Raw genomic sequence first — 23,646 nt, 5'->3', positions numbered from 1 at the left:
TCTTACCACGTGCGGTGCTCTCTCAGCGGGTTCCTTCACCCCAGCGGCATTGCTTTAATGAATCGCAATCCGCGCCAGGCCTGGAGATTGTCCGCTCTCACGCGAGTTGAACGCGCGACTCGTTGCTTCAACCACAGAAACACCCGGACGTCAACCAAGAGATGAGTTATCGGCACAAGTGGGCACACCCCTTGTGGGCCGTGGCTAACGATCTCCTTGCCTCCAAGCCATCTTCTATGTCTTGGTTGTCGCTCAATCCATCTCATAAACAACCGTGACACCACACGAATCCTTCACTTGTTTGTGGAACTCAACCTACACATACATGACTTTTCGCAGCTCGGCTCAGCGCGAGCTCTCATACCTCCTTCCCCCTAAGGATACAGGACCGTGTCCGTGATCCGCAGCGTAGTCGAATCCCACGACGCGAGTCGATGCCCTGCGAGAAGGAATGCGGGACCGTGGAACGGCTCCTGGATACACAACAGATTCGAGGCTGTTTAGGTCTGGCTCACTGCTCTCCTGTCGCAGTCTTTGCCGTCCGGTCCGTCTCATGCTATGTCGCATCACATCATCAAGCCCAGGCCGGCGGTGTCAGCAGCGTGCCAGCCACTGTTCCAGTACCCATCGACTAGGAAACCGGTCAACTAGTGGCTTTCGGCCAAATCATGTCTCTTTTTTGCGATGTTGGCCTGATTGAATTGTGCTTTACGGTGGCACCTCGACGGCTTCCAGACCAGCCCCGAGCCCTCATGGCCAAGGCTCTGCCGTCCAAACAATAGCTATTGTGCCCTCTCCTACCCCTTGAGCTACCCATAAATGGGGACCATAAATGGGTTCGTGTGTCACCATGGATACCGAGGCGCTCTACTCCGTAAACTAGGTCAAATGGCACCGAGACATGCGCCATCGTCGGCGCGGGAGACGGCTCAACGTACAGCCTGGGCGTGGTCCGTTGACTGATACACGTCGAAGGGGGTAGTGTATCATTATCTGAATGAGGTGTCATCTCTAGAAAGCTTCATGCCTTTGAGTGACGTATTTCAATTTCTGGCGCTGTCAGGGAGATGCCATGACCCGAGCTCGGCGTAAGCGTCTCGGTCACCCAAACATTCTGTCTTGCTTCGAAATCGCTTCCTTCTCTCAGCCCCCCCTTTTTCTGGCGCGTGGCTACCCAGTGCCTCCCGCTCTGTGCGGCGCGTGCGGCTAGGCTCATGAGGCTTTGCTGCACCTGAGAATGTGGGCTTCCCACACTGAAACTCTGTAAACATCCTGCACGGGTTAGATAGCTGAACGAGTCACCCACGGATCCGTCGCAACATTTCTTTTATTTTATCTTATTTTCACTCATTTTTTGCAAGGCGTTTCAACACGTGTTGGGGGTTGCTGATGAACCCGGTCCCCCGTCGCTCCGGCGCGGTGACTGGATTGTTTACCTGTCGATCGGTCGTTCCATCACCCGCCCCTTCACGTTGGCGACCAGTGTCTTCCGTTCCAAGCGGGCAAGTTTCGGTACATCTGCTATATTATGATCTTCAATGTTTGGCACTGTCTCTAGTATCGAGTGAATCGAATGTTGATTCGTGGAGCTGCGAGCAATCCAGACAAAACCCAGGTATGGTCTGAACTACACCAAAACAGGTCTAATATGTCGGTGCAGGCCTTCCCTCTGCGTGGCCAGGACTGATGCTTCGCCTCGTCTTCATCCCACATGTGATTGTTCTTTGAATACCCCGGAGCCGTCCCATGGCTTATATGGATTCAGATGACATGTTTGGGATGTATGAACACTCCTGGTCGTCTTACCGATACATTGCTCACGGTGAACGATGATATTCCGTCCCTTTTGGCCACCATACTAACTCACGTAATTGAAATGCTGGAATTGATGATGCAGCCATGTGTCCCCACCCTCGTTTATTTGCAACGTCTTCCCAGCTCGCCGTGTCATACATTTTTTCTTCTGCGGCTCTTCGTTCAGCGATCGGCTCTCAAATGCATACCTCCAAGCACGGGCTTGCCGGCGCTTTCTGCAAGCCGGTGATGATTTCGTTTTACACCCAGCCAGCTACGTGTCAGTTTTAGCAGGTGATTCCAAACTGGCGAGCCGGCACCTCTCTGCCGGTCTCACCAGGGAGGGAGGGAGGACACGGGAGGCTTTTAGCGGTAGACCCGCCAGTTCCCCATGGGTGACGTCCGATGCCATTCAGCCCAGGACACGCTTCCTGGGCCGTGAATGATTTAGAGCAAGGCTTGGCGGGTACTCCCCGGTTGTCGATACAGGTCTCGCTTGTTCCCTGTGTTTGGATCTGATACCCAAGTTTCGAGTAAACCTTTGACGCTTCATGCGGCTGCATAGCGTTCAACTATGTCAAAATACGGGAACATGGCTCGACCCTTAGTAGCAACCAGCCAACTCTGCTTAGGTTGATGTTGCACCGTCTCATATACCGAAGGAGATGGCCGTTGATATTCCGGTGGCCGCTTCAAACTCTGCGTCGCAAGTGTGGCAGTCTTGGTCTTCGGTTGTCTTCACACTTGACCGTCAGCCGATATGCTTCTCAGTCCTCACATGGCCAGGCAAGAAGAGTTTATTGACACAACCGGCAGACCATTCATTTGTCTGAATGGCATCCGGGTCTGCAGCCATAGCTTGAAACCCCATCTTTCCGGGGCAAATGCTCTTCATCGGCCAAGACTACTCGATCATGGCACCAATGGGCGATACAATGAATGAGCACCTAACGCGTGGCCTGTCTGCCCTAGCTGAAGCGTTCGGTATCGTTCATGCATCGTAAGACCTCCGAATACTCTCTCTGGCGAGGTTCTGCCGCCTTGGACAGGCCATGAGAAACGCGCTGCAATGCGAGGACATACCTTGCCGCGTTTCTTGGAACAGATGGCCGAGACTCACTTTATGACAATTCCAAATTCCGCAGGCTACCCCCCAGGGGCTAGCTAGTATGGACTTGCGGACTGACGAGGATAATGACGGGCTTCGTCGCAATCATCTGAGATTGTGGTGGGCATTCCGCGAGGATGCATACGCAGGTGGACAATGAACATGAGCAGTCACATCGTAGGTATTCTGACTGACAATCTAAAGATATTTCCAGGAAAGCCGCGGCGGGGGTGATTGCACATATTATCTTGGCATTTTGCCATATTCCTTTAGGGCCTTGCCATTTCTCACGACGGAGATTGGAGGGTTGACCGAGACGGTGGGGATGTGTATATTTTTATATTCTCTTGTCGACTCTGTCTTCCTATCACATTGTCGACACGGCTATCTTCGGTGGCTGGCGGGGTCGGCCAACAGAACGGCCGAAGTACCAGAATAGGTGGTGAATCTGTTGTCGACGAGGTCTGGTGGTTCGTTCAGGTAGCTACGTGGTCAACTTCCGCTCCAAGGTGAGGGCGTAGGGTCTTTGGTGACATGGTCAGTAGCGTCGTCGGCAGCGGTTGAAGCGTTGATATTCGGGAAGTAATGGATCCTCGTTTTCTCCGGGTTACCGACATACCTACAACTACGTAATTGACGCTACTCTGCACCTACGAACCTAGGTTCTCGAGTCGTACTTCAAGTTCCGCCAGGGGAAAAGTGGTGGAAGGGCTAGGCGACGGCGACGGAGATGGCCGTTTTGTGGAAGTCGGCAACCCGGTGGAGCGCAGCGGCGAGGCCCGCACCTGGCGCCGAGTTTCCAACGACGGGCACAACGCAAGATCAAACGGATAGGCCTAATTCTCCACAGTGAGGTACGTATATCCCAAAGCGAGGGAGTCCGGAAAAGCCACTCACACACTTACGTAGGATTGTGTGGACGTGCAGCATGCGTGCCGCTGGACCTTATTGACTGCAACACTGGAGCCACAGTCCCAACCGGTATTCTTTCGACGGGGTGCCAACTTCCTAATGGGCGAAATAAGGACACAAGCCCAGGGTTTCCCCGACATCATACAGAAGAATATTGCTGAAGCTTACAAAGCTGATCCCATGTCTGTAGTCTGTCAGGACGCTCGAGAAATGCCTCCTCAGGAAGTTAGGCAAAGTAGAGGGCTGGGGAGGCTAAATCAGAAATTGAGACGCTCCCCGCTGATTAATAGTATGTGCTCATGATGCTTTGGCGGGAAGCACGTGGAATAGGACTTGCACCCTCTGTCTCCTCAGGTACCGGCAGATCTTGTCGGTGTTGGGGTTATCCACAACCCTTTTTGGGGGCACAGGGTGAGGGTACTTGATAGGCAAGTACTTTTCCGTGCAATCGGTGCGGGATGACACTTTCAGCCTGAGTCGACAGAAGCTGCCTGTGTACCTCGGAGCAGAGAATGCGGTTTGCGTGCGATTCGACCACCTCAGCTATCGTATTGGTTTAACATCCCCTGTTGCGGACGGCCCTGGCAGTCAAGGTCAAGCGGGATGGTGTACATGCCTTTTCACCTTTGCTGTTCCTGCCGTCAATTGACCCTCGACTTCCTAGGTATCTAAAGCGCAAGGTTGCTGTCCCGCCATGACCCTTTTGCATCAGCTCCCCCTTCCGCGAATTTACCCCTCCATAACCCCACTTCCCTCTTACCAACTAAACTACCATTTGTCTTAAAGGCGTAGCTCCAGCTTCCTCTTTCTCTTTCTTATTCTCCCACTTCCACCTTGCAGCCCACGCAAACCCCAACCACCAAAAACTAAACGAGACAACCAACAGCAAAATGGGTGTTACCAAGACTACTCACTCCGAGGGCTCCGGCGCCATCCCCCAACCTGGCCAGACCGTCACCATTGAGTACACCGGCTACCTCAAGGACACCTCCAAGCCCGACCAGAAGGGCAGCAAGTATGCATCCTGCCTGGCCTACTACCCCTCCTGTTTCTTTCTTGCTCGATTTGCGGTGGCTTCTGCACGATGGAAAGGTTAACAGAATGCTAATGAGTCATGTGGATCGCAGGTTCGACTCTTCCGTCGGCCGTGGCGACTTCGTCACCCGCATCGGTGTCGGCCAGGTCATCAAGGGTATGTCTGGCCTTTGACTCCCTACAACCACATCAGATCCATACCACTTTGCGTTCCCCAGGTTTCATAGCTTTGGGCTGATTGATACTTTGCAGGCTGGGACGAGGGTGTCACCCAGATGAAGGTTGGCGAGAAGGCCACCCTTGACATCACCAGGTAAGAAGACCTCCCTTTGCCGACCGAGCTCTGGTATCGGGTAGCGCAGTTTGCACTAGCACCCGACATGTTCTGCTCTTACTAACGATCTGCCCCCCAGTGACTACGCCTATGGCGAGCGGTAAGCAGCTCTCAACCATAGCTACAGCAACCTGGACTCTGAGGCTGTTGCTGTTGCTTTGCTCACGATCAATGCTGACCATTTCCATCTAGCGGCTTCACCGGTCACATCCCCCCCAATGCTGACCTCATCTTGTTAGTGCCCCAATCAGCCAACCTGTGCCATTTTCTTTTGTTCTCGTACAATTTGCGGGTAACCGCTAACAATCTCAACAGCGATGTCCACCTCAAGAGCGTCAAATAAATGTCAAGGTCGGATAATGAGCTAGAGATTAGAGGCTGGGTGTGAGGAAGGCATGGGAAGGTTGTCTTGGGGTTGCCAGATAAGCAGCCAAGCCAGACAGCTTGATCACATGATTTTTCAGATGAACTGGATATATCAAACTCAATGAAACCACCTCTTCTGCCGCAGATTCTCTGCCCGCTCTGTGTTTAACAGCAGTCACAGGGTCCAACATGGCTATCCGCAACTCATGGACAGATCCAGATGCTCCTATAGCCCACCCTGCATGACATACGGTACTGGTGAATCGCAACGTCTCAAGACCAATATCATGCTGTTAAGAGGTTGGGGCAAATATCGCCATCGTCCTGTCAGTAATTGACTCCTTGCTTCGGCGATGTGTCTTAATGTACGACACTACCTGCTGCATACCCTCAGCCAGCGTTTGACATTATTGCCCACACGATATCTCTTTCACGTACTAGGCCTACTTGAACCACATGTAGAAAATCATGGGCTGAAGTGTGTTTGGCTCTTTTCTGATCAGTTAGCGTGCCAGGTGAATTACTTCGGGTTCTTTGTAAAGGTTCAATCTGTGAAGAAAAGCTAAGCTCTAAACTTCTCCTGATCACAAACAATAAAACAAATCTTCCTACCTACTGCCAACGTCCCATTCCACATGTACTAGCTCTGAACATCAGAAAGCTGCCCATAAAGCCACATCACCACGCTGGCTGTAGGCTGGGTCTCTCGCGATGCCCAGCTCAACACCGGACAGGACTGCCGGTGATGGAAGTCGGTAGATACCCGGAGAAATAAGCTATGACGCAGCGTCTTCGTACAGTGCAGAAAAACGGTGGAGGCATGAGTATACTCCAATACGGGCGAAAATTTGTGGGAAAAAGAAGTTCACAGTACCGAAATGCACTTAATGGTTATAGGGCATCGGATGACCAATGTAGTGAGGGGCAAGTGTTTACTGTTAGCAATAGCACAGTGGAGCTTTCAGTGGAGCTTTCTAATAGTGGAGTGCCTGCATTACGTGAGTTGGTGAGGTAGCCTGCCACTGCTCACAAGCCTGGCCGTCCACTTAGCACTCCTTGCCGCCCCTCGTCAACACCTCCACACCTGGGATCCACGACCACCTCTACATCACCGCAACGAGGCTGCTCTTTCTGCCATCTGCGTCCACATCCAACGTGACACGAGTTTGCCTGGTGCATTTCCCTACTTCCTGAAACGCAGAGAATACCTTACTTGACGACAAACCCACAAACGACTGCCGGTTCTACGTTCCGAATCGCCCACAAACATACTCCTCACGGCACACTTCACTGTTTGGTGGGGTTGAGCTCGATCGTCCCACCGCCTGTGTCCCCTTCAACGTCACAACAATCAACCTTCCCGAATAGCATCGTCAAGCTGGGGAAGCGCAAACTCTCCAACGGGGAGACACCTGATCCCAACAAAAAAACCATGGCGGTATGTCTTCCGTCCACTCTCGCACCCCTCGAGCCGCCGACTACGGAAGCGTACCCTGCAGGTGCCGGCAACGCATCACCACCAGCTACTGGCATCACGTTGCTAACATAGCCCTTCTCTGCATAGGACAAGAAGCTTCCGGAGGTCGATTTGGTGACCCGAATGCAGGTCGATGACTCCGTCGTGGGTCTTACCGAGATTGATGAGTCCCTCTACAGTCGCCAGCTCTATGTCCTGGGTCACGAGGCCATGAAGCGCATGGGCGCTTCCAACATCCTCGTCGTTGGCCTCAAGGGTTTGGGTGTTGAGATTGCAAAAAATATTGCTCTCGCCGGTGTCAAGAGTCTGACTCTCTACGACCCTGGCCTGGTCGCTCTCGCCGACTTGTCTTCGCAGTTTTTCCTCCACCCCGAGGATGTCGGCAAGCCGAGAGACGAAGTCACGGCACCGCGGGTCGCTGAGCTGAACGCATACACACCGGTCAAGGTTCACCAGTCATCAAAGTAGGTTGCCCGTTCTGGTATTGGAAATTTAACTGACGAGCGCAGCTTGGGCGAGAACCTTTCGCAATTCGATAAGTACCAAGTCGTAGTCCTGACCAGCCTGCCACTGAGGCTTCAGATGCTCATCGGTGACTACTGCCACTCCAAGGGCATCTACGTTGTGGCTGCGGACACTTTCGGGTTGTTCGGCTCGATATTCTGCGACTTTGGCGACGATTTCACCGTTATCGACCCAACCGGCGAGACTCCCCTGAGCGGCATTGTTGCGGGCATCGACGAGGAGGGTGTCGTGTCGGCACTCGACGAGACCCGTCATGGCCTGGAGGACGGCGATTATGTTACCTTTTCCGAAGTTGAGGGTATGGAGGGTTTGAACGGAGGCGAGCCCCGCAAGATTACCGTCAAGGGCCCATATACTTTCTCGATCGGCGATGTTTCCGGCCTCGGCCAGTACAAGCGCGGAGGCCTGTACCAGCAGGTCAAGATGCCCAAGAAGATCAATTTCAAGAGCATCACCGCCGCCATCAAGGAACCTGAGTTCCTCGTGTCAGACTTTGCCAAGTTCGACCGCCCGCAGCAGTTGCACCTCGGTTTCCAGGCCCTGCACGCATTCGTCGAGAGCCAGGGCCGCTTCCCCAACCCCTTGGACGACGCCGATGCGACCGTTATTCTTCGTTCGGCTGAGACTTTTGCCAAGGCTGAGGGTGTGGAGGTCGAGTTCGATGAGAAGTTGATTAAGGAGCTAAGCTACCAGGCGCTGGGTGACTTGAACCCCATGGCCGCTCTATTTGGTGGCATTGTAGCCCAGGAGGTTCTTAAGGCCGTGTCTGGCAAGTTTCAGCCTATCCAACAGTGGATGTACTTCGACTCGCTCGAGTCCCTCCCGACCAGCACGCCTCGCACCGCCGAGCTCTGCAAGCCCTTGGGTAGCAGATACGACGGTCAGATTGTTGTCTTTGGCCGCGAATACCAGGAAAAGATTGCCAACCTTCGGCAGTTTCTCGTTGGTGCTGGAGCCATTGGCTGTGAGATGCTTAAGAACTGGGCCATGATAGGTCTCGGTACCGGTCCTAAGGGCAAGATCACCGTCACCGACATGGACTCGATTGAAAAGAGCAACCTGAACCGTCAGTTCCTGTTTCGACCCAAGGATGTCGGCAAGATGAAGAGCGACTGTGCGGCCGAGGCAGTTCAGGCGATGAACCCCGACCTTAACGGCCACATTGTATGCCTCAAGGACCGTGTCAGCCCCGAGACGGAGGAGACGTTCAACGAGGACTTCTGGAACGACCTGGACGGCGTCACCAACGCGCTGGACAACGTTGAGGCTCGTACGTACGTTGACCGGCGCTGCGTCTTCTTCCGTAAGCCTCTCCTCGAAAGTGGCACCCTCGGAACCAAGGGCAACACGCAGGTTGTCCTCCCACACCTCACTGAGTCGTACTCGTCGTCGCAGGACCCCCCTGAGAAGGAATTCCCGATGTGCACGGTGAAGAGCTTCCCGAACAAAATCGAGCACACTATCGCGTGGTCCAAGGACCACATGTTTGAGAACCTATTCATTACGTCTCCCTCGACGGTCAACCTATACCTGACACAGCCCGGCTATATCGAAAGTACGTTGAAACAGGGCGGCAGTGCCAAGCTGACGCTGGAGACTCTCCGCGACTACCTCACCACCGACCGCCCACGGACATTTGAGGACTGTATCGCGTGGGCGCGGATTTTGTTTGAGAAGGAATTCAACAACAAGATCCAGCAGCTGCTGTACAACTTTCCTAAGGACTCGGTAACGTCCAGCGGCACGCCCTTCTGGTCCGGCCCCAAGCGTGCCCCCGAACCGCTCAAGTTCAACCCCAACGACCCCACTCACTTTGCTTTCATCGTGTCTGCCGCCAACCTGCATGCCTTCAACTACAACATCAAGTCTCCTGGCACTTCCAAGGATATTTACCTGCGCGAGCTCGAGAACGTCATTGTGCCGGACTTCTCGCCTGCGGAGGGCGTCAAGATCCAGGCCAATGAGAACGAACCTGTAAGCACAACCACCCCAACGGCTTTTGATACTGCTGACAAAAGTAGGACCCCAACGCCGAAGATGGCCAGGCTAGCTCCTTCGACGACAACGACGAATTGCAGAAAATGATTGCGAGCTTGCCTTCACCTAACGAACTTGCAGGCTTCCAGCTGCAGCCCGTTGACTTTGAGAAGGACGATGACTCGAACCACCACATCGACTTCATCACGGCCTGCAGCAACTTGCGCGCCGCTAACTACAAGATTGAGCCGGCCGACCGCCACAAGACCAAGTTTATCGCCGGCAAGATCATCCCTGCCATTGCAACGACAACGGCGCTCGTCACAGGTCTGGTGATTCTAGAATTGTACAAGGTCATTGACTGCAAGCAGGATTTGGAGCAGTACAAGAACGGCTTCATCAACCTGGCGCTACCTTTCTTTGGCTTCAGTGAGCCGATCGCCAGCCCCAAGGTCGAATTCAAGGGTCCCAACGGCATCGTCAAGCTGGATAAGATCTGGGACCGCTTCGAGGTGGCTGACATCACGCTCAAGGAGCTCCTGGAGCACTTTGAGAAGCAAGGTCTCACCATCTCGATGCTCAGTTCCGGTGTGAGCTTGCTCTATGCCAGCTTTTTCCCGCCGGCCAAGCTCAAGGACCGCCAAAACCTCAAGCTGAGCCAGCTGGTCGAGACAGTTTCAAAGAAGCCGGTACCGGCCCATCAGAAGGAGGTCATCTTTGAGATGGTTGCCGAGGATGTTGACGGCGAGGATGTTGAGGTTCCGTACATCAAAATGAAGATGGCGTAGGATGAATGATGTATGAAATTATTTAGTATCTGCTGTCTAGTCAGGGAGGGCTAGAGAGACAAGAAGTTTAGAATGACCAGAAACGGTGGTCAGGCCAATAGGAAGTGGGAACGCGAAATAGAAAGTCTTGGTAGTTACATACCGTCGTGGGATTTGATGGCCAACTCTTCTGTATAGGTACTTACCTATCCCCACTTGCGTATCTAAGTAGGCAGTAAGCAGGTAAGTAGGATGGGACCAGCATATGGAGTACGTACCGCCGTTACTAGGCCCCATACCACTAGCGCGGTCATTTGTAAGCGCCATGCTGCGGTGATTTAGCGTGGAAGTGCGCCTGGGACGCCTGGTTTACGTCACCATTAGCAATGCTTGGAGCTGTGTGCAATAGCGAGTTGTAAGCTGCAATTGGTTCGAAGCGATTTTTCACCAGTGGGCTTGGGTAATGCTGTGCTCAGCAAGATTTGACGTTTGTCGAATGAATCGCTCACTGGCTGGGTGAACTGTATGGCCTTGCACGCGGAAACCGGAACCATCCCGTCCACGTCGTTGGTTACGTTACCGTAGGGGTTCAAGGTCTGCTATGAATCGATATATAAGTTCCTTTGTCCACCCCGCTTCCTGTCTGCCACCCCTCGTATCACACAGTTCTCATGACCACTAGAGCCCTGATCCGCCTCACGGGTTTCTGTAGAACATCCCAAAGCATCCAGGCCAACCGCGTACTCTCGTCTTTCACTGCTAGCAGCCAAGTGTCGCGATACACACCCATTCCCCTGCCAAACGGTCTCATACAGAAACAACAAATCAGAATGGTGGGTGGTGCCGTACGGCCGAGCTGGCCATTGTGGTGGACACCCAGGGTTGACATGTGAGCCAGGCCAGCAAAGTCACCGACTGGGTTAAGCCCGGCGACACGTCAGGCGAGTTCAAGCGCCAGCAGAGCTCGTTCCGTAACTGGATCTCCCGCGAGCAGGGAGCAAAGTTTACACCCGAGAAGGGCCGCTACCACCTCTACGTCAGCTACGCCTGTCCGTGGGTGAGTTGTCCCCGCTGCGAGGGTCGACGAGGTTGGAGCTGACTGAACCACAGGCCTGCCGGACGTTAATCACCCGCAAGCTCAAGGGCCTCGAAGACATCATCAGTTACTCGGTCGTCCACTGGCACCTCGGCGAGAATGGTACGTATGTTTGATGGCCTAGGAGCAGCTGCTATCGGGTGTTCCCGTCTGGATCGCGTAACGCGGCAGCACTGACAATCACTAGGATGGCGCTTCGTCACCGAGGATGACAAGAACATCCCCGGCGACAACGTGGTTCCTGACCCGGTCCCGGGCCACGAGGGTTATACGCACCTACGTGACCTGTACTTTGAGTCAGAGCCCAAATACGACGGCCGCTTCACCGTGCCGGTGCTCTACGATACCAAACTCCAGACGATTGTCAGCAACGAGAGCAGTGAGATCATCCGGATGCTCTACACCGAGGTGAGCCCGACCCCGATGCGTCGACATGCTTGCTGGCCTCAAAACCGCTCCTGCTGACGAGATTAGTTCGACGATCTCGTCGATGAGAAGTACCGCCAGGTCAATCTCTACCCCGAGGCCCTGCGAAGCCAGATCGACGAGGCAAACGAGTGGACGTATGACAAGATCAACAACGGTGTTTACAAGTCAGGCTTCGCCACGACACAGGAGGCTTACGAGCGCAACGTCGTCGCTCTCTTCGAAGCCCTGGACAAGACAGAGGCGCACCTCAAGTCCGTCCACGACAAGGGACCATACTACTTTGGCAGAGACATCACCGAGGCTGACATCAGGCTGTAAGTATTATGAACCCGCTAACCTCATGATCAAGAATGCTGACCGACTTGCCCTAGCTTCGTTACAATCATCCGTTTCGATGTGAGTGTCTCCCCTTCAAATCGCAGCCGGAGGAGGAAGCTAACAATCACCCCCCTTTCTCAAGCCCGTCTACGTGCAACACTTTAAATGCAACATCCGCGACATCCGCTCCGGGTACCCTTACATCCACAAATGGATGCGCAACCTGTACTGGAACGTGCCAGCTTTCAAAGATACGACGCAGTTTGAGCATATCAAGTGGCACTACACCAAGAGCCACACGCAGATCAACCCATTTTCTGTCACTCCCGTCGGGCCGCTGCCGGACATCTTACCGCTCGACCAGGAGGTCGCAGCCGTCAGCATCAAGCTGTGAAGCGTACCAAAACATCATGGTTCATGTGCTGGTTGTACTGATAAAGACAAACTCTCGGTCTATTCGTCTCCACTCGCCCCGAACTTGTGACGACGAATAATCCCAACTATACAGGTTCCTTATCGGGCGCGAAAAAAATACACAATAAACCGCGAGAACTGACTGGTCTGCTCTCATCGGGAGACTTTCATCCAATATTATGATAGATACCACTGTATATTGACAAAGAAATATGTTTCCCGGACTCATTTGGAAATCCACAAACCCAGCATCGCAAATGAACCCTTTTTGATGTCCCCATAATCCAGAATGAACAATGCATTAAATTAGTTATAAGATCACCAACCGCTGGAGCTTACAATTGGCCAGACAGCAGCGCCTCCGTCGCTAAACGGGTAAGGTTAGTCAAAAAAACACAGTTCTGTAAAGACACAAAGACATACCACTGTTGATATATTGCCGCTTGGCGTCGAGAGGAACACCAAAACGACGTTCGAGCTCCTGCTTGATGCCCTTCTTCGTCACCGTCATCAGGTCGGCAGTCCGCAGAATCTCGCGGATCTCGGCCAGTAGCGCGTCGTCACTGGGCAGGCCCACCATGTCTTCGGGGGAGAAGAACTGCGAACCGCCAAATTGGCTGTTGCGGTTGCCACCCATTTCCGAGGCCGCGAGGGACATGCGTGACATGTTGCGTTGGTCGTAGCCCATGCCGGGGGCTCTAGGAGGCGCGTAGCCGCCTGCGATGGAACCCGGACGGCTGTGATAGCCGTACTCGGAGACGGGGACCTGGCCCTTGGTGGCGTAGCTATAACCAGAAGCCTCGGAGCGAGCGTCCTCCTTGTTCGTCTGGGCGTCCCAGAGCTCGGCCTGATATTCCTCCCACTTCTTCTTGGGAATGACGGAGGGGTCGAATTTGCCCTCGTCGGAGATGACAATCTTCTTACCCGCCTCGCCGGCAATAACACGGGTGTTACCCCAGTTGAAGTCGTCCATGTGCCAGAACGAGTACAACGGGAGAGCAAAACTGAAGACGGGGATGGCCACGATATACAGAATCATCCAGCCAATCATCTCCCACTTGCGGCGGAGGATAAAGATGATGGCTTGCAGACCGTAGATGGCGCCGAGCATAATGAAGGCCGTGACGGGCACAACAGTAGGGTTCTGCACGACCATAACGATAAGGTAGACGATGTAGGCCACAACGACAGGTTGTACGACTGTGGACAGCAAGTCGACAAAGACGATGAAACGCATAGAGAAGCAACAAAAGCCACAAAGCTGGGACATGGGAATGAGCTCCATGAGGTTGTGTACGGTCGAGTTGATCCAGCGACGTCTCTGCGAGAGGAAGACGGCCCAAGAGTCAGGTGCAATGGTCCAGGCGTGCGCTCTGTTGGTGTACTTGGTCTTATACTTGTTGTGGAACTTGAGGAGAAGTGTCGTCAGGTATCGATCCTCACCCAGGTGAAGCAAGTTCTTCATGTGCAGAGTATCTACACGGATCGTCGCGTAGGCCTCGACGACCTCGCGACTGACGAAAAGGGGCTTTCCACTCTCGGCGGCGCGAATGCGGTACATTGAGAAACAACCGGGCAAGCAGGTTACGCTGCCGAATAGACTCTCGAAAGCCTTGGTTAAGTTGTGGGAGATCCAGTATTCGTACACCTGAATCATCGTGATGAACGATGCCTTGGCGTTGGTCAGTGCGGTCTCACCGCACACGGCAATGAGGCGAGTATCATTTAGGAACGCGGACACCATGCGAGTGGCGGAGTCAGGAGCGACAACGGTATCGGCATCGATCTGGAACATAAATTCGTAAAAGGTGGGATTGACACCGATGATGTTGCGGATTTGATGGTAGATCTCGAGCTCAAGAGGGCTCATGGGCAGATTGTAGTGTACGCGGTTGAGGAAGCGCATGATGATCATTTGAGAGTCACGCTTTCCACGGTTGCCAGGACGGGACACCTCGGACGGTTTGCCGATCTTGACAACAACAAGGAATGGCACGATGTGGCCCTGAACCTCGTAGAGGCCGGAGTACACCTTGCCCATATTGTGCTGTTTCTGACCTTCACCGAGTGATTCGAAGCTGAGAGGCTCGGGATCAACAGTGTCAGAGACACCGAGAATGTCGAGCACAATGCGAGGTGTTGGTTTATCGTTGCCTTGTCCAATAATCATGCCGTCGCAGATAACGACAAGTAGCTTGCGTTTATCGTCGTAGTGCATCCTGGCGGCAGAGTCGATAGCACGGCGGAGAGACTCTTCATCTTCCGTGTATGCGGGAATTTGACACATGACGAACTTGTCAAGGTTCTCGGGCATGTTCTTACCCCCAAACTGCAGCGCGGCCAAGAACTTGAAGCCGAGAATGGCACACAAGATGATGGAAACGACAAGGACAAGGTACTCGGCAAATTTACAGCGGGCCGAGTTACGCGTGTCAACGTCGCCGACATAAAAGAGGTTGTCGAGACATGTCTTCATGCGCTGCTTCAGGGCAGCATCCATAGAGAGGTTATCCCATAGCTCCGTGATATCGGTGCCCGCCTTGCCCTGGAATAGAGCTTCGACCGAGCTATCCATGAACCTGGACAAGGACTGATCGTCGGGAACTGACTCGCCGGCCTTGGCCTGCATCTTGTTACCACCGGCCAAGTACTGTGTCATGTCGTAAACGCGGCCACCCAAAATAAGAATATTCTGCTGCTTGTTGGCGAGCGTCTTGACATACTGCGGCGAGTAGCCGACGGTGCCCTTCATGTACAAGTTCTTTAACATCGTCATTTGCTCGTAGTACCAGTCGGGTCGGCTATCATTGGTAAAGTAGCGGAAGTCATGATACTTGAAGTTCAGGTCGATTGGTGTCAGTTGTGCAGAGCCCGTGAGGTTGGTGTTGCGGTAGTCCAGTGTGACGTGAGGGTCAACTGAGCCATCCTTGCCCTGGCAGAGAGCGCTGACCTGAATTGGGAACAGTGAACTAATATCCTTGCCGGCGTAGTTCTTCAGCTGCTTGACTGTGACGTAAGGAGGGTAGTGACGAGGAGCGAACGAGCCCAGGTCGATGACAACACCGCGGATCGCAACGTAGGCAGGGTCAGAGCCCTTGCCGTCATTCGACGACAACTCCGCGGCACTGTAGACGTGTTGTGTGGGACAAATGAGCTTCGGGAAGACGACGATGAAGAAGGCTGCGAATAGACAGAACAGCCAGATCAACATGTTGATGGCTAGCTTCTCTCTCCACGCCACGCGAATATCCTTGCGAGGCATGCGGCCCATCTTGCGGATGAGAATGTCCGGAACAAACCATGTCATAACGTAGACCATAAAGACCCAGCGCTTACGGCTAGGACTGTCCTTGAACTCCTCGACTTCCTCCAAGCTCTTCTCATTGCCGCGCTCCGCCATCTGTTCTCTGGTGTCAAGGTTCTTGAACATGTCGCCACCACCAAACGCCGACACACCGGCTTCTGAGCGGGCGTCGGAGCCATCCGGACCAAAGTAGCCGTTCTTGCCCTTCTCGCCGTACATGAGGGGGGTATTGCCGGCGGAGAGCAGGCGCTCCTTGGAGGCGGCGAAGGGGGTGTCCTGGGGGGTGAGGCCGTCACCAGCATCAGACGGCAGGTTATAGCGTCCAGTGGCAGATGCGCCGTCTGACAGCTGGGCAATCTCCATCCAGCACCGTTCGCTAAGGAACACACCAGTCGAGCCAATTCTGACCTCATTGCTAGGCCAGTGCTTGTCTTCGACAACGAGCTCAACGCGTTCTCGCTCCGTGCCGACCAGGATCGTATCCGAGTCAGCGAGACCCAAAAACTCGCCGAAGGGTAGGAAAAGACTGAAGTCGGCCGAACGCAGGCGCTGGCTTATCTCGGCAATACCGAAAGTTTGCACTTGGGTGCGCACGCACTTGCTGTCGAACTGGTTGGCTATGCGTCTGTCGTTGGGCTTCAAGCAAAACACGAAGTATGAGTTGGTACTCGGGTCCGCCACAGACTTGGTGACATTGTCCAGAGACGCGAGGAACTGACCTGACGCGCCCTGCTCGGAGACTTGCAGCTTGGAACCACTACCGGATTGTGAGGCACCCTCGCTGACCCTGTCGAGCTCGTCCTGAGAAGCCTCGTCCTGCTGCTGATGGTATTGCTGGATCCTACGTTGGTCACGAGCCGTCCTGGTGGTCTTCCGGGACATGACACTGGGCGCTCTCGTGGGCTTGGAGCTAATGGTTGCCTGCATGACGGTCGACCGCTCCTTGGGGTGGGTGACAGTCTTCAGGGCTTCCTGGCCAAACAGCCTAGCAACGAACTCGCTCTTGGTAGAGTTGATCATGTTGAGCAGATCACCAGAAATGACCTCGCCGTTCTCCTCAATAATGCCCTTAACCGGATAATCAACTTCACCGGCAAAGTGCTTGACCGTAAACGAAGCGGCCGTATTCTCGGTATAGAAGTTGCTACCTGGGAGTCTGGTGTTGGCCGAGCCGGGGGTAATAGCTGGGTTCTTGCCCTCGAAGCGCTTGCGAAGACTCTCAAGGAACTGCAGGTCACTGCGGTTTCTCCGGGTCTGGTCATCCAGGATGCTGAGCAAGCCGTTTCCAGGCTTAAGCAGGCCCCGGACGGCGTCTGAATTGTCAAAGTAGCTCGTGGCCGCAACACTGACCTCCTCGTTCTCTAGCATATCTGCCTTGCGGTCAAAGAAGTTTTGTAGAGTTAGATTGTAAAGCGCCTCGCAGGCAGCGTTGTTGAGCAGCTGATCCAGCGTCGAATGGGTGGCCGCTTGCTGGGCGAATCCGGGGAAGTCAATGATGGAGATGGTGTTGGCAACGTTCTCCTCCGGAGCGCAGATTCTCTGGTTGATGGACTCCACAATGTACGCAACCAAGAGGGAGTAGAGCGTGCGGGCGAGCTCGTTGGCGTGCGACCGGGCGCCAACGGGGTCCAGCATGATGGTGACCCGCTCCTTGTGAATCATCTTCGTCTTGTAAGACAGAGTAGTCTGCAGGTCCTGGGTACCGACGCCTAAGAAGGCGGCGACGATGCCGAGAACGTCCTTATTCTTAACAGCCGTCACGGTCTGACCGCCCTCGTGAGAGAAGCCACCGCTGTCGTCGCCGGTGGCTTGCGTATCGGATGTAGTCTCGAACTCAAGCTGGCCGATGTGCAGAATGCTGGCGAGTATCTGGCAAATCTCGGCGATCTCGCTGCGAGGAAATTCAAGCTTCTTAAGGGCGTTCTTGAAAACCTGGAAGCCCTCGGCGTCGTTGATACCCACCTTGAGCTGAGTGGGATGACCCAGGTACTTCCATCTCTTCTGGGCGACACCTGCCGGCGTCTCGAAACCGAGATGGGACTTCTCCGCCGCGCTTGTGCCGGCCATCAGGTAGTACAGAATGTGGAAGTTGCGCTCTCCGGTCGGGATATCCGTGATGCGGCTGCGCTCAAGTCTGTGGTCGAGGAGCTTGGCACCAATGAGGACTGGATTGGTCGTAGTGGCCGTATCATATTGCAGCTCATAGAACAAGCCAGCCTTTGAGGCTGTGGGAGTGGTAGCGGTCTTGGTCGTGGTCAAGGTATCAAAAACGTAGGCGGCTAGGGAAACCTTGGTAGAGAGCGGAGTGGACGATTTGCCGAGGAACGCAGTCAGGAGGTGGGATCGGATAGTCGACTTTCCCGAGCCAGATTCACCCCTATCCACGTGGTTAGCATTGCGAATTCAATACATCGGCTCCAGACGGCAACATACAAGAAAACAACGGCCTGGTTCTCAGATCTGTGGCCCAATCTGATCCAAGCCCGGTCTGCGATATCCTCAGCGCCGCCCATGGCGCTTCCCTCCTTGCCGCCATCGGGACCCTTTGCGGAAGATGTGTATGTGTTGAGCGAGATGAGGGCGTGGGATGAGAGGCGAGCGGTTGGCAGCGACACATGGAAGCGACTTGCCAGGTGTGCTGTCAACTGCGTGTCGGATTGTGAATGTGCGGGTAACGAGGGTAGAGAAGGTTGAGTATGGGCGCCCCCGCCGTTTCCACCGATGGGTGGCAGGTTCATTGCCATGTTGGGCACGACGCCGCCAGCTCTCGCTTGATGAGCTCCAGATACGCGTTTGTTTAGTCAATCAATGGCAGGGTTGAGTCGAGCGAGAGACTTGAGTCGAAGATGAACTAGTCGAGGTTCGTCGGGGAGAAAGAAGACTGAGTGTATAGAATCTCAGGTGATTGGATTAGTCGTGACGGCAAGGGAGTAAACAGGAAGGTGTTGTCGAAACCCGAAACGAAAGACGATGTACAGTTGCGAGACAAGCAAACGAGTGTGCGGCAAGAAAGTGAAGAAAACGAGGTGAGGATTTGGGATAGCGATAGGGGATGGCAGGCTGAATGTGGGAAGAAGCTTGATGCACGGAACGAACGAAGCGATTGCTCTCCAAGGTCAAGCCAGTCTCGACTTCTCACACTTCTGCTCTTTCTCTTTCACTCTTCGCCTCTGTAGTAAGGAAGGGAGGCACAGGCAAGAGAGTGGGTGGGTGTGACGGGGGTGTGACAGCGGCAGCGAGCGAAGGCAGAGTGTGGTAACCAGGAAAGGGGATTGTTTTCTTTACACGCACCCGTTTCTCGGTCCGGCGGGCGGTACGAACATAAGACGCAGCAGCAGTCCATACGAACTCTGTGCCACCGGCACAACCCACATACTGTGGATTATCCCCTAGACTCTACGCGACTCTCGAAGGCTGCTGGCGTACCTGTACACTACCGGTATACATACTCTCTCTCTGTCCCTTGTAGTGTGGCCTCGGTCCATTCTTAAGACTCGATGCCGCCTCAAGGGGGGCTCGATCGGGAAAGATGAAATGACTGACGGACGGCACCCCTGCCCGACTTTCTTCTCGATTTTTCTCCCCTTTCTTCTTTTCACGGTCTCGGTCGACAAGGCCCTGTTCACACCGCACTGTGTCTCTTGTGCCCTTACCAACTATGGCAACATCGAGTAGCATTGGACCCAGCCGGGGTGGTAAGTATTGGTGGCCTGTCGAGAATGCTGTGTGGCCCTAGTCGTGGCACGCCCAGTTTGAAGAATGCACGCGTCTGGCAACGCGACTTACCACTATGTACGTTTCGTCGCTCGGGCTGGCACGACGCTGAGGGCAACGGGCACTCGAGTCTCAGTGGCAGTGTATGGTGGTGACAGGTGTGAGCTGATGTGCCGAATGTCCGGCGTCTTTACGATCGTAACGGCCGTTGACACGGTACCCGGGGGCTGGTGTTGAGCCTGGCGGTTGACAAAGTAGTCGGCGGCATGAAACTGACGGCTGGGACTTTGGATGTGGCGCTGGTAGGCGTCTCCAGCGCGCCGCAAGAGTCCCGAGGGGACCGCCCGGGTTTGAATGCCAAACGTCTATGAAAGTCAGCAGAAGCGTTGGGGGTTAGGCCCATCAGAGAAGAAAAACAATGACGAGTGAGCACATGAGAATAGTGAAAGGCCCGAGGAGGCGGCTGACACCGCTCCGGGGCGTGTTACCTGAAGACCCAACCACTCGGATATCGATTGTGTTCAGGGTTATGGCTCATGGGGATCTCCCAAAGTCAAACACTTGACTGTTCACAAATAGGTCGACATTTGATGATTAAGATTAAGTGATGATCAGTCTGGAAAAAATGTAGGAATCAGTAATACTCCAATGATCTCGGTGTTCAGGTGCGTTGGGAATGCTGGATTCAATTGTGGTTTGCCCCCAATGCTTTGTTTAGTCTGCGCCGCGGGTGTGGCTGTAAGTAAGGCAAACCGTGCTTGTTCCGAAGTCCATCACTGCACCCGCCGGTATGCTGAAGGTGCTTTTGAGTTTTGGGTAATGAATGTGTTGTTGCATGATGGATGAGGCAGGATGGCGGGATTGTGCTGTTGATCCATCCATGGTGTTGGGATGACAGACGGTCCAAGCCGTGGCGGACGTCCCCAGTGCTTGGATGTGGTAGTGGAGAAGACGGGCGGCTGCTGGGCTGCTGTAGGTTGTAGGATGTACCTTGAACCATTGAAAATACCTTAGGAAGATCCATACAGCCGATACACAGTCCAGACAGTGTGGAAGATTTGTGTACCGCGGGTTTCCCCGTGATGCGGGTGCTAGGTCCTCGATGTCCCCGATGCTTTCTTGGTAGCTTTGGGTACGTACCCTACTGGAGAGTGGAAGAAAATTGAGAAAAGGGGCTTAGGTACAGGGATATATACCAAGGGGGGTCTGGAAGCAGCGGGTCAATTCCCATCGGCCGCTAAAAGAACCAAAAAAAGACTCGGCGAGGTGCCCTGTCCAGTGATCAATGCTTCACATGGTGGGCTTTACCTCCCTGTTTCCTGTGTCTCCATTCCCACACCCCATACTAGCTAGGTACGTAGAGTACCATAGGAGTTAGGTAGGTATGCATCGAATCGAATTCGACAACGAGCCTCCATACCTTTCCACCGACTCCACAAAGCAAGCTAAAGCATCAACACCATCCGCCGGGAACACAAAAAAAGTCACCAACACACACACACATATCGAATATGCAGCACAGCCCTCACCCCAACCACTCTCCATCCGGCCAAGCCAGCCTCGGAGTTCCACCCAGCCAATGGACCATGCTCACGCAGCATCATCAAGCAAGAAACCAAAGTCTCAAAGCTATAATACGGTGCTGGCTATTGTCGCGGCTTCGCATGAGATGGTGCTGGTGGCGATATTTGCACTCCCGCCAACCCAATTCGGGGCGTGAGGAAGAAGAAAAGTCGAGGTGGGGATTTGGTCGGGGACAACAAAAAAACAAGGCAAAGACTGAGGTCAGTCAATACGAGCAACACCAAATAGCACCCGCGTGCCGCCCGTAGTCTCATCAGATGTACAGGTACAACTCCGGCCTCTGGTCTTGTACAATGTAGTTCACTGCAAAGCAAGAAAGTCAGTCTGCTGCACCAGCCACACGAGCACTTCACTTGATTGCACACATGAAAATTGGTTCGAAAGACTACATAATACTGTGTACGCAACATACCGGTACCGAACTCCAATGCTTACGGACACCTGTGTGGCCCGTTGTCATGCTACCGCTGTCGACTATCGTTGAAGTATGCCGAGTATATGGACACGGCTGAGCTGTTGCAGGGCTCCCCTTCGTTGGCTGCGCCTACTAAGATCCGATAATCCAATCCCATCCCGTCCCATCGTTCAGGCACTGGGCAAGTGCTTGAACCTGCTTTGTCGTGCACGGCGGGTTTGGTTTACATCCTTGCTCGCATCGCACGACCTGCCCCCCTTAGCGAGGAGTGGCATCAGCAGCAGCAGCATTACACAGGGACGGAGTACGATATACGTGGTAGCAGCATTCGTGCTTGTTATGCGCTTCCCACCATTCCATCGGACGGGTGGGCCGACTTTCGCCCCTCCACTGCCACCACCGGGGCTCGTATTTGTTCCAAGAAAAGGACTGCCCGCGGCTGGATCTACAGCCTCCCAGTCTAGTCGGGCATTCAGTAGCCACGACATCATATGTGCGGACTGGTAACTGTGGACTCTTGGCTTGTGAGGACTACCTACTGCCTTCTTGCCTTTGCAGCTGGGTCTCACTCTTCGAGGGGTTGGTACTTGGATCCACGTCGTTTTCCCTGGTGTTGCATGTTGCATTTGCTGCCATACCATGCTAGACGGAGACATCGAGACAGGCCATCATGTGCAATACCTGCTTAGCAACGCCCCTAGTCCCATAAACTCAGCAATCTGGGAGCAGAGGATGCTGAACTAAAAGCCATCAATGCCAGCTCCATCCTTGATAGATCATCCTTTCCTCAGTCGTCGGATAGCACCAAGCGCTCAGGTGACCAGCCGAACAGAGCCATGAAGGATCGAGGCTTGCCATAGAAAAAATCCCATTCTTGACAGTGCGATTCCATCCTCTTCGGTGCACGTAGGAAGGCTCTGACGCAAGGTACATGTGGTCCGGGCTAAGTTTAGGGAACCGAACTTGGCGGCAGTGTCGCCAGGGTCCCCTTTCTCCGTCGAGAGACCGAGCTGGGGTATCTTGGAATGAGATGGTGCGTATTTGGTTCGTCCCGCCAGCCGTAGTTCAGGGGCCAAGACATGGAACCTGAAGGAATGGAAGAAGACGAGCGAGAGAGAGGGAAGAGTAAATAAAAATAAAGAAATTGATCCCACAGTGCTCCTCGTGCCAGACACACCTAATGTATCACTGTATCGGGTGCTAAGCCCTGGGTGCGTAGGTCGAGTCGAGTCGAGATCGGACACTGGGGCTACGTACGCTATGTAGATTGTCCTACTATGTTTGGGAGAATGATACTTTGAGCCACCTTGTAGCAATACCGGTCTAGGGAGTGAGTGAAGAGCATCTCTTTCCCCATGATCCATCATTACGAGACCCACGCTGCAGCTCCCTAACCTTGCCTCGCCTCGCTTTGCCTTAGCCGTTTTCTGCGCCTGTGCCTTAGTTACCCTACCCGTTTAGCGGGTGCCCGAGTAAGAAAGCGAGTGAGAGAGAAGTTAGAGGAAAGCAAGGTCATTCTCTGCCTTCACTCCCCCGTTGCTGCCACTCCATTGCCTTTCCCCCTTTTGCTCGCCACTTTCTTCTACCCTCAACTTCAGACTAGAGAAGCGTTCGAGAGAACCTTCAACTTCATCCTTGTTGTTACTGTTATCTCGTACAGCCGCCTCACTCGCTCTGGTTGGCTGATCGTCCCATCGCTAGTTTGTTGTATCTCCTCCTTTTTGCCTTTTTGCTCCTCAATTTCACTTGGAAAGTAAGAAAGGGAGAGATTCGGCTGCAGCTTCACACATCATCACCCTTCTCACCGTTGCTCGGCGACAAATCGGTCAGGATATACGCCATCTCCCTCAATCCCTAACGAGACCTTAATCATATACTCATCGAGCCACTCGCTTCACCCATACTCGCCCTCGATTTACCCTTAATCGTCGAGCCTACCACATTCGCTTCCGAAACCTTGACTTCTTGTTTACATCACTGCCAGCCCCTTGCTTGACGACATAAACGACTCCGGAACAGCGTCTCGTCCCTCTCCGTGATTGTCCACGCCGGACATCACGACCTGAAATCCATTGCC

The 23,646-nt window shown here is 53.9% G+C and overlaps 4 protein-coding genes across 4 annotated transcripts; 3 read left to right on the top strand and 1 right to left on the bottom strand.

Moving 5' to 3' along the window:
* Positions 1-4,223: 4,223 nt before the first annotated feature.
* LY79DRAFT_544399 (FKBP-type peptidyl-prolyl cis-trans isomerase) lies at positions 4,224-5,526 on the top strand (the record flags this gene model as incomplete). Its single annotated transcript, XM_060557113.1, has 6 exons — positions 4,224-4,829; positions 4,942-5,006; positions 5,102-5,162; positions 5,263-5,283; positions 5,376-5,417; positions 5,499-5,526. Exons 1-6 carry the CDS (start codon positions 4,705-4,707, stop codon positions 5,524-5,526), a joined length of 342 nt encoding a protein of 113 aa, XP_060417186.1. The 5' UTR covers positions 4,224-4,704.
* A 1,052-nt stretch (positions 5,527-6,578) lies between these two features.
* On the top strand, positions 6,579-10,713 carry LY79DRAFT_544391 (ubiquitin-activating enzyme E1). Its single transcript, XM_060557112.1, has 4 exons — positions 6,579-6,987; positions 7,114-7,490; positions 7,536-9,525; positions 9,573-10,713. The coding sequence occupies exons 1-4, from the start codon at positions 6,982-6,984 to the stop codon at positions 10,314-10,316; spliced, it is 3,117 nt and encodes a 1,038-aa protein (XP_060417185.1). The 5' UTR covers positions 6,579-6,981; the 3' UTR covers positions 10,317-10,713.
* A 412-nt stretch (positions 10,714-11,125) lies between these two features.
* On the top strand, positions 11,126-12,532 carry LY79DRAFT_667344 (glutathione S-transferase; the record flags this gene model as incomplete). Its single annotated transcript, XM_060563356.1, has 7 exons — positions 11,126-11,140; positions 11,194-11,352; positions 11,406-11,493; positions 11,579-11,799; positions 11,866-12,134; positions 12,192-12,216; positions 12,281-12,532. 7 exons carry the CDS (start codon positions 11,126-11,128, stop codon positions 12,530-12,532), a joined length of 1,029 nt encoding a protein of 342 aa, XP_060417184.1.
* Positions 12,533-12,937: 405 nt separating this feature from the next.
* On the bottom strand, positions 12,938-18,600 carry LY79DRAFT_577338 (chitin synthase; the record flags this gene model as incomplete). The annotated part of the gene is made up of 2 exons (XM_060559872.1): positions 12,938-18,233; positions 18,290-18,600. 2 exons carry the CDS (start codon positions 18,598-18,600, stop codon positions 12,938-12,940), a joined length of 5,607 nt encoding a protein of 1,868 aa, XP_060417183.1.
* Between the last annotated feature and the right edge of the window lie 5,046 nt (positions 18,601-23,646).

The sequence above is a fragment of the Colletotrichum navitas genome, assembly GCF_030913465.1.
Source record: "Colletotrichum navitas strain CBS 125086 chromosome Unknown LY79scaffold_12, whole genome shotgun sequence".
NCBI lineage: Eukaryota > Fungi > Ascomycota > Sordariomycetes > Glomerellales > Glomerellaceae > Colletotrichum > Colletotrichum navitas.
The sequence above is the reverse complement of the archived record's forward strand: the minus strand, read 5'-3'. Positions and strand labels throughout refer to the sequence as shown.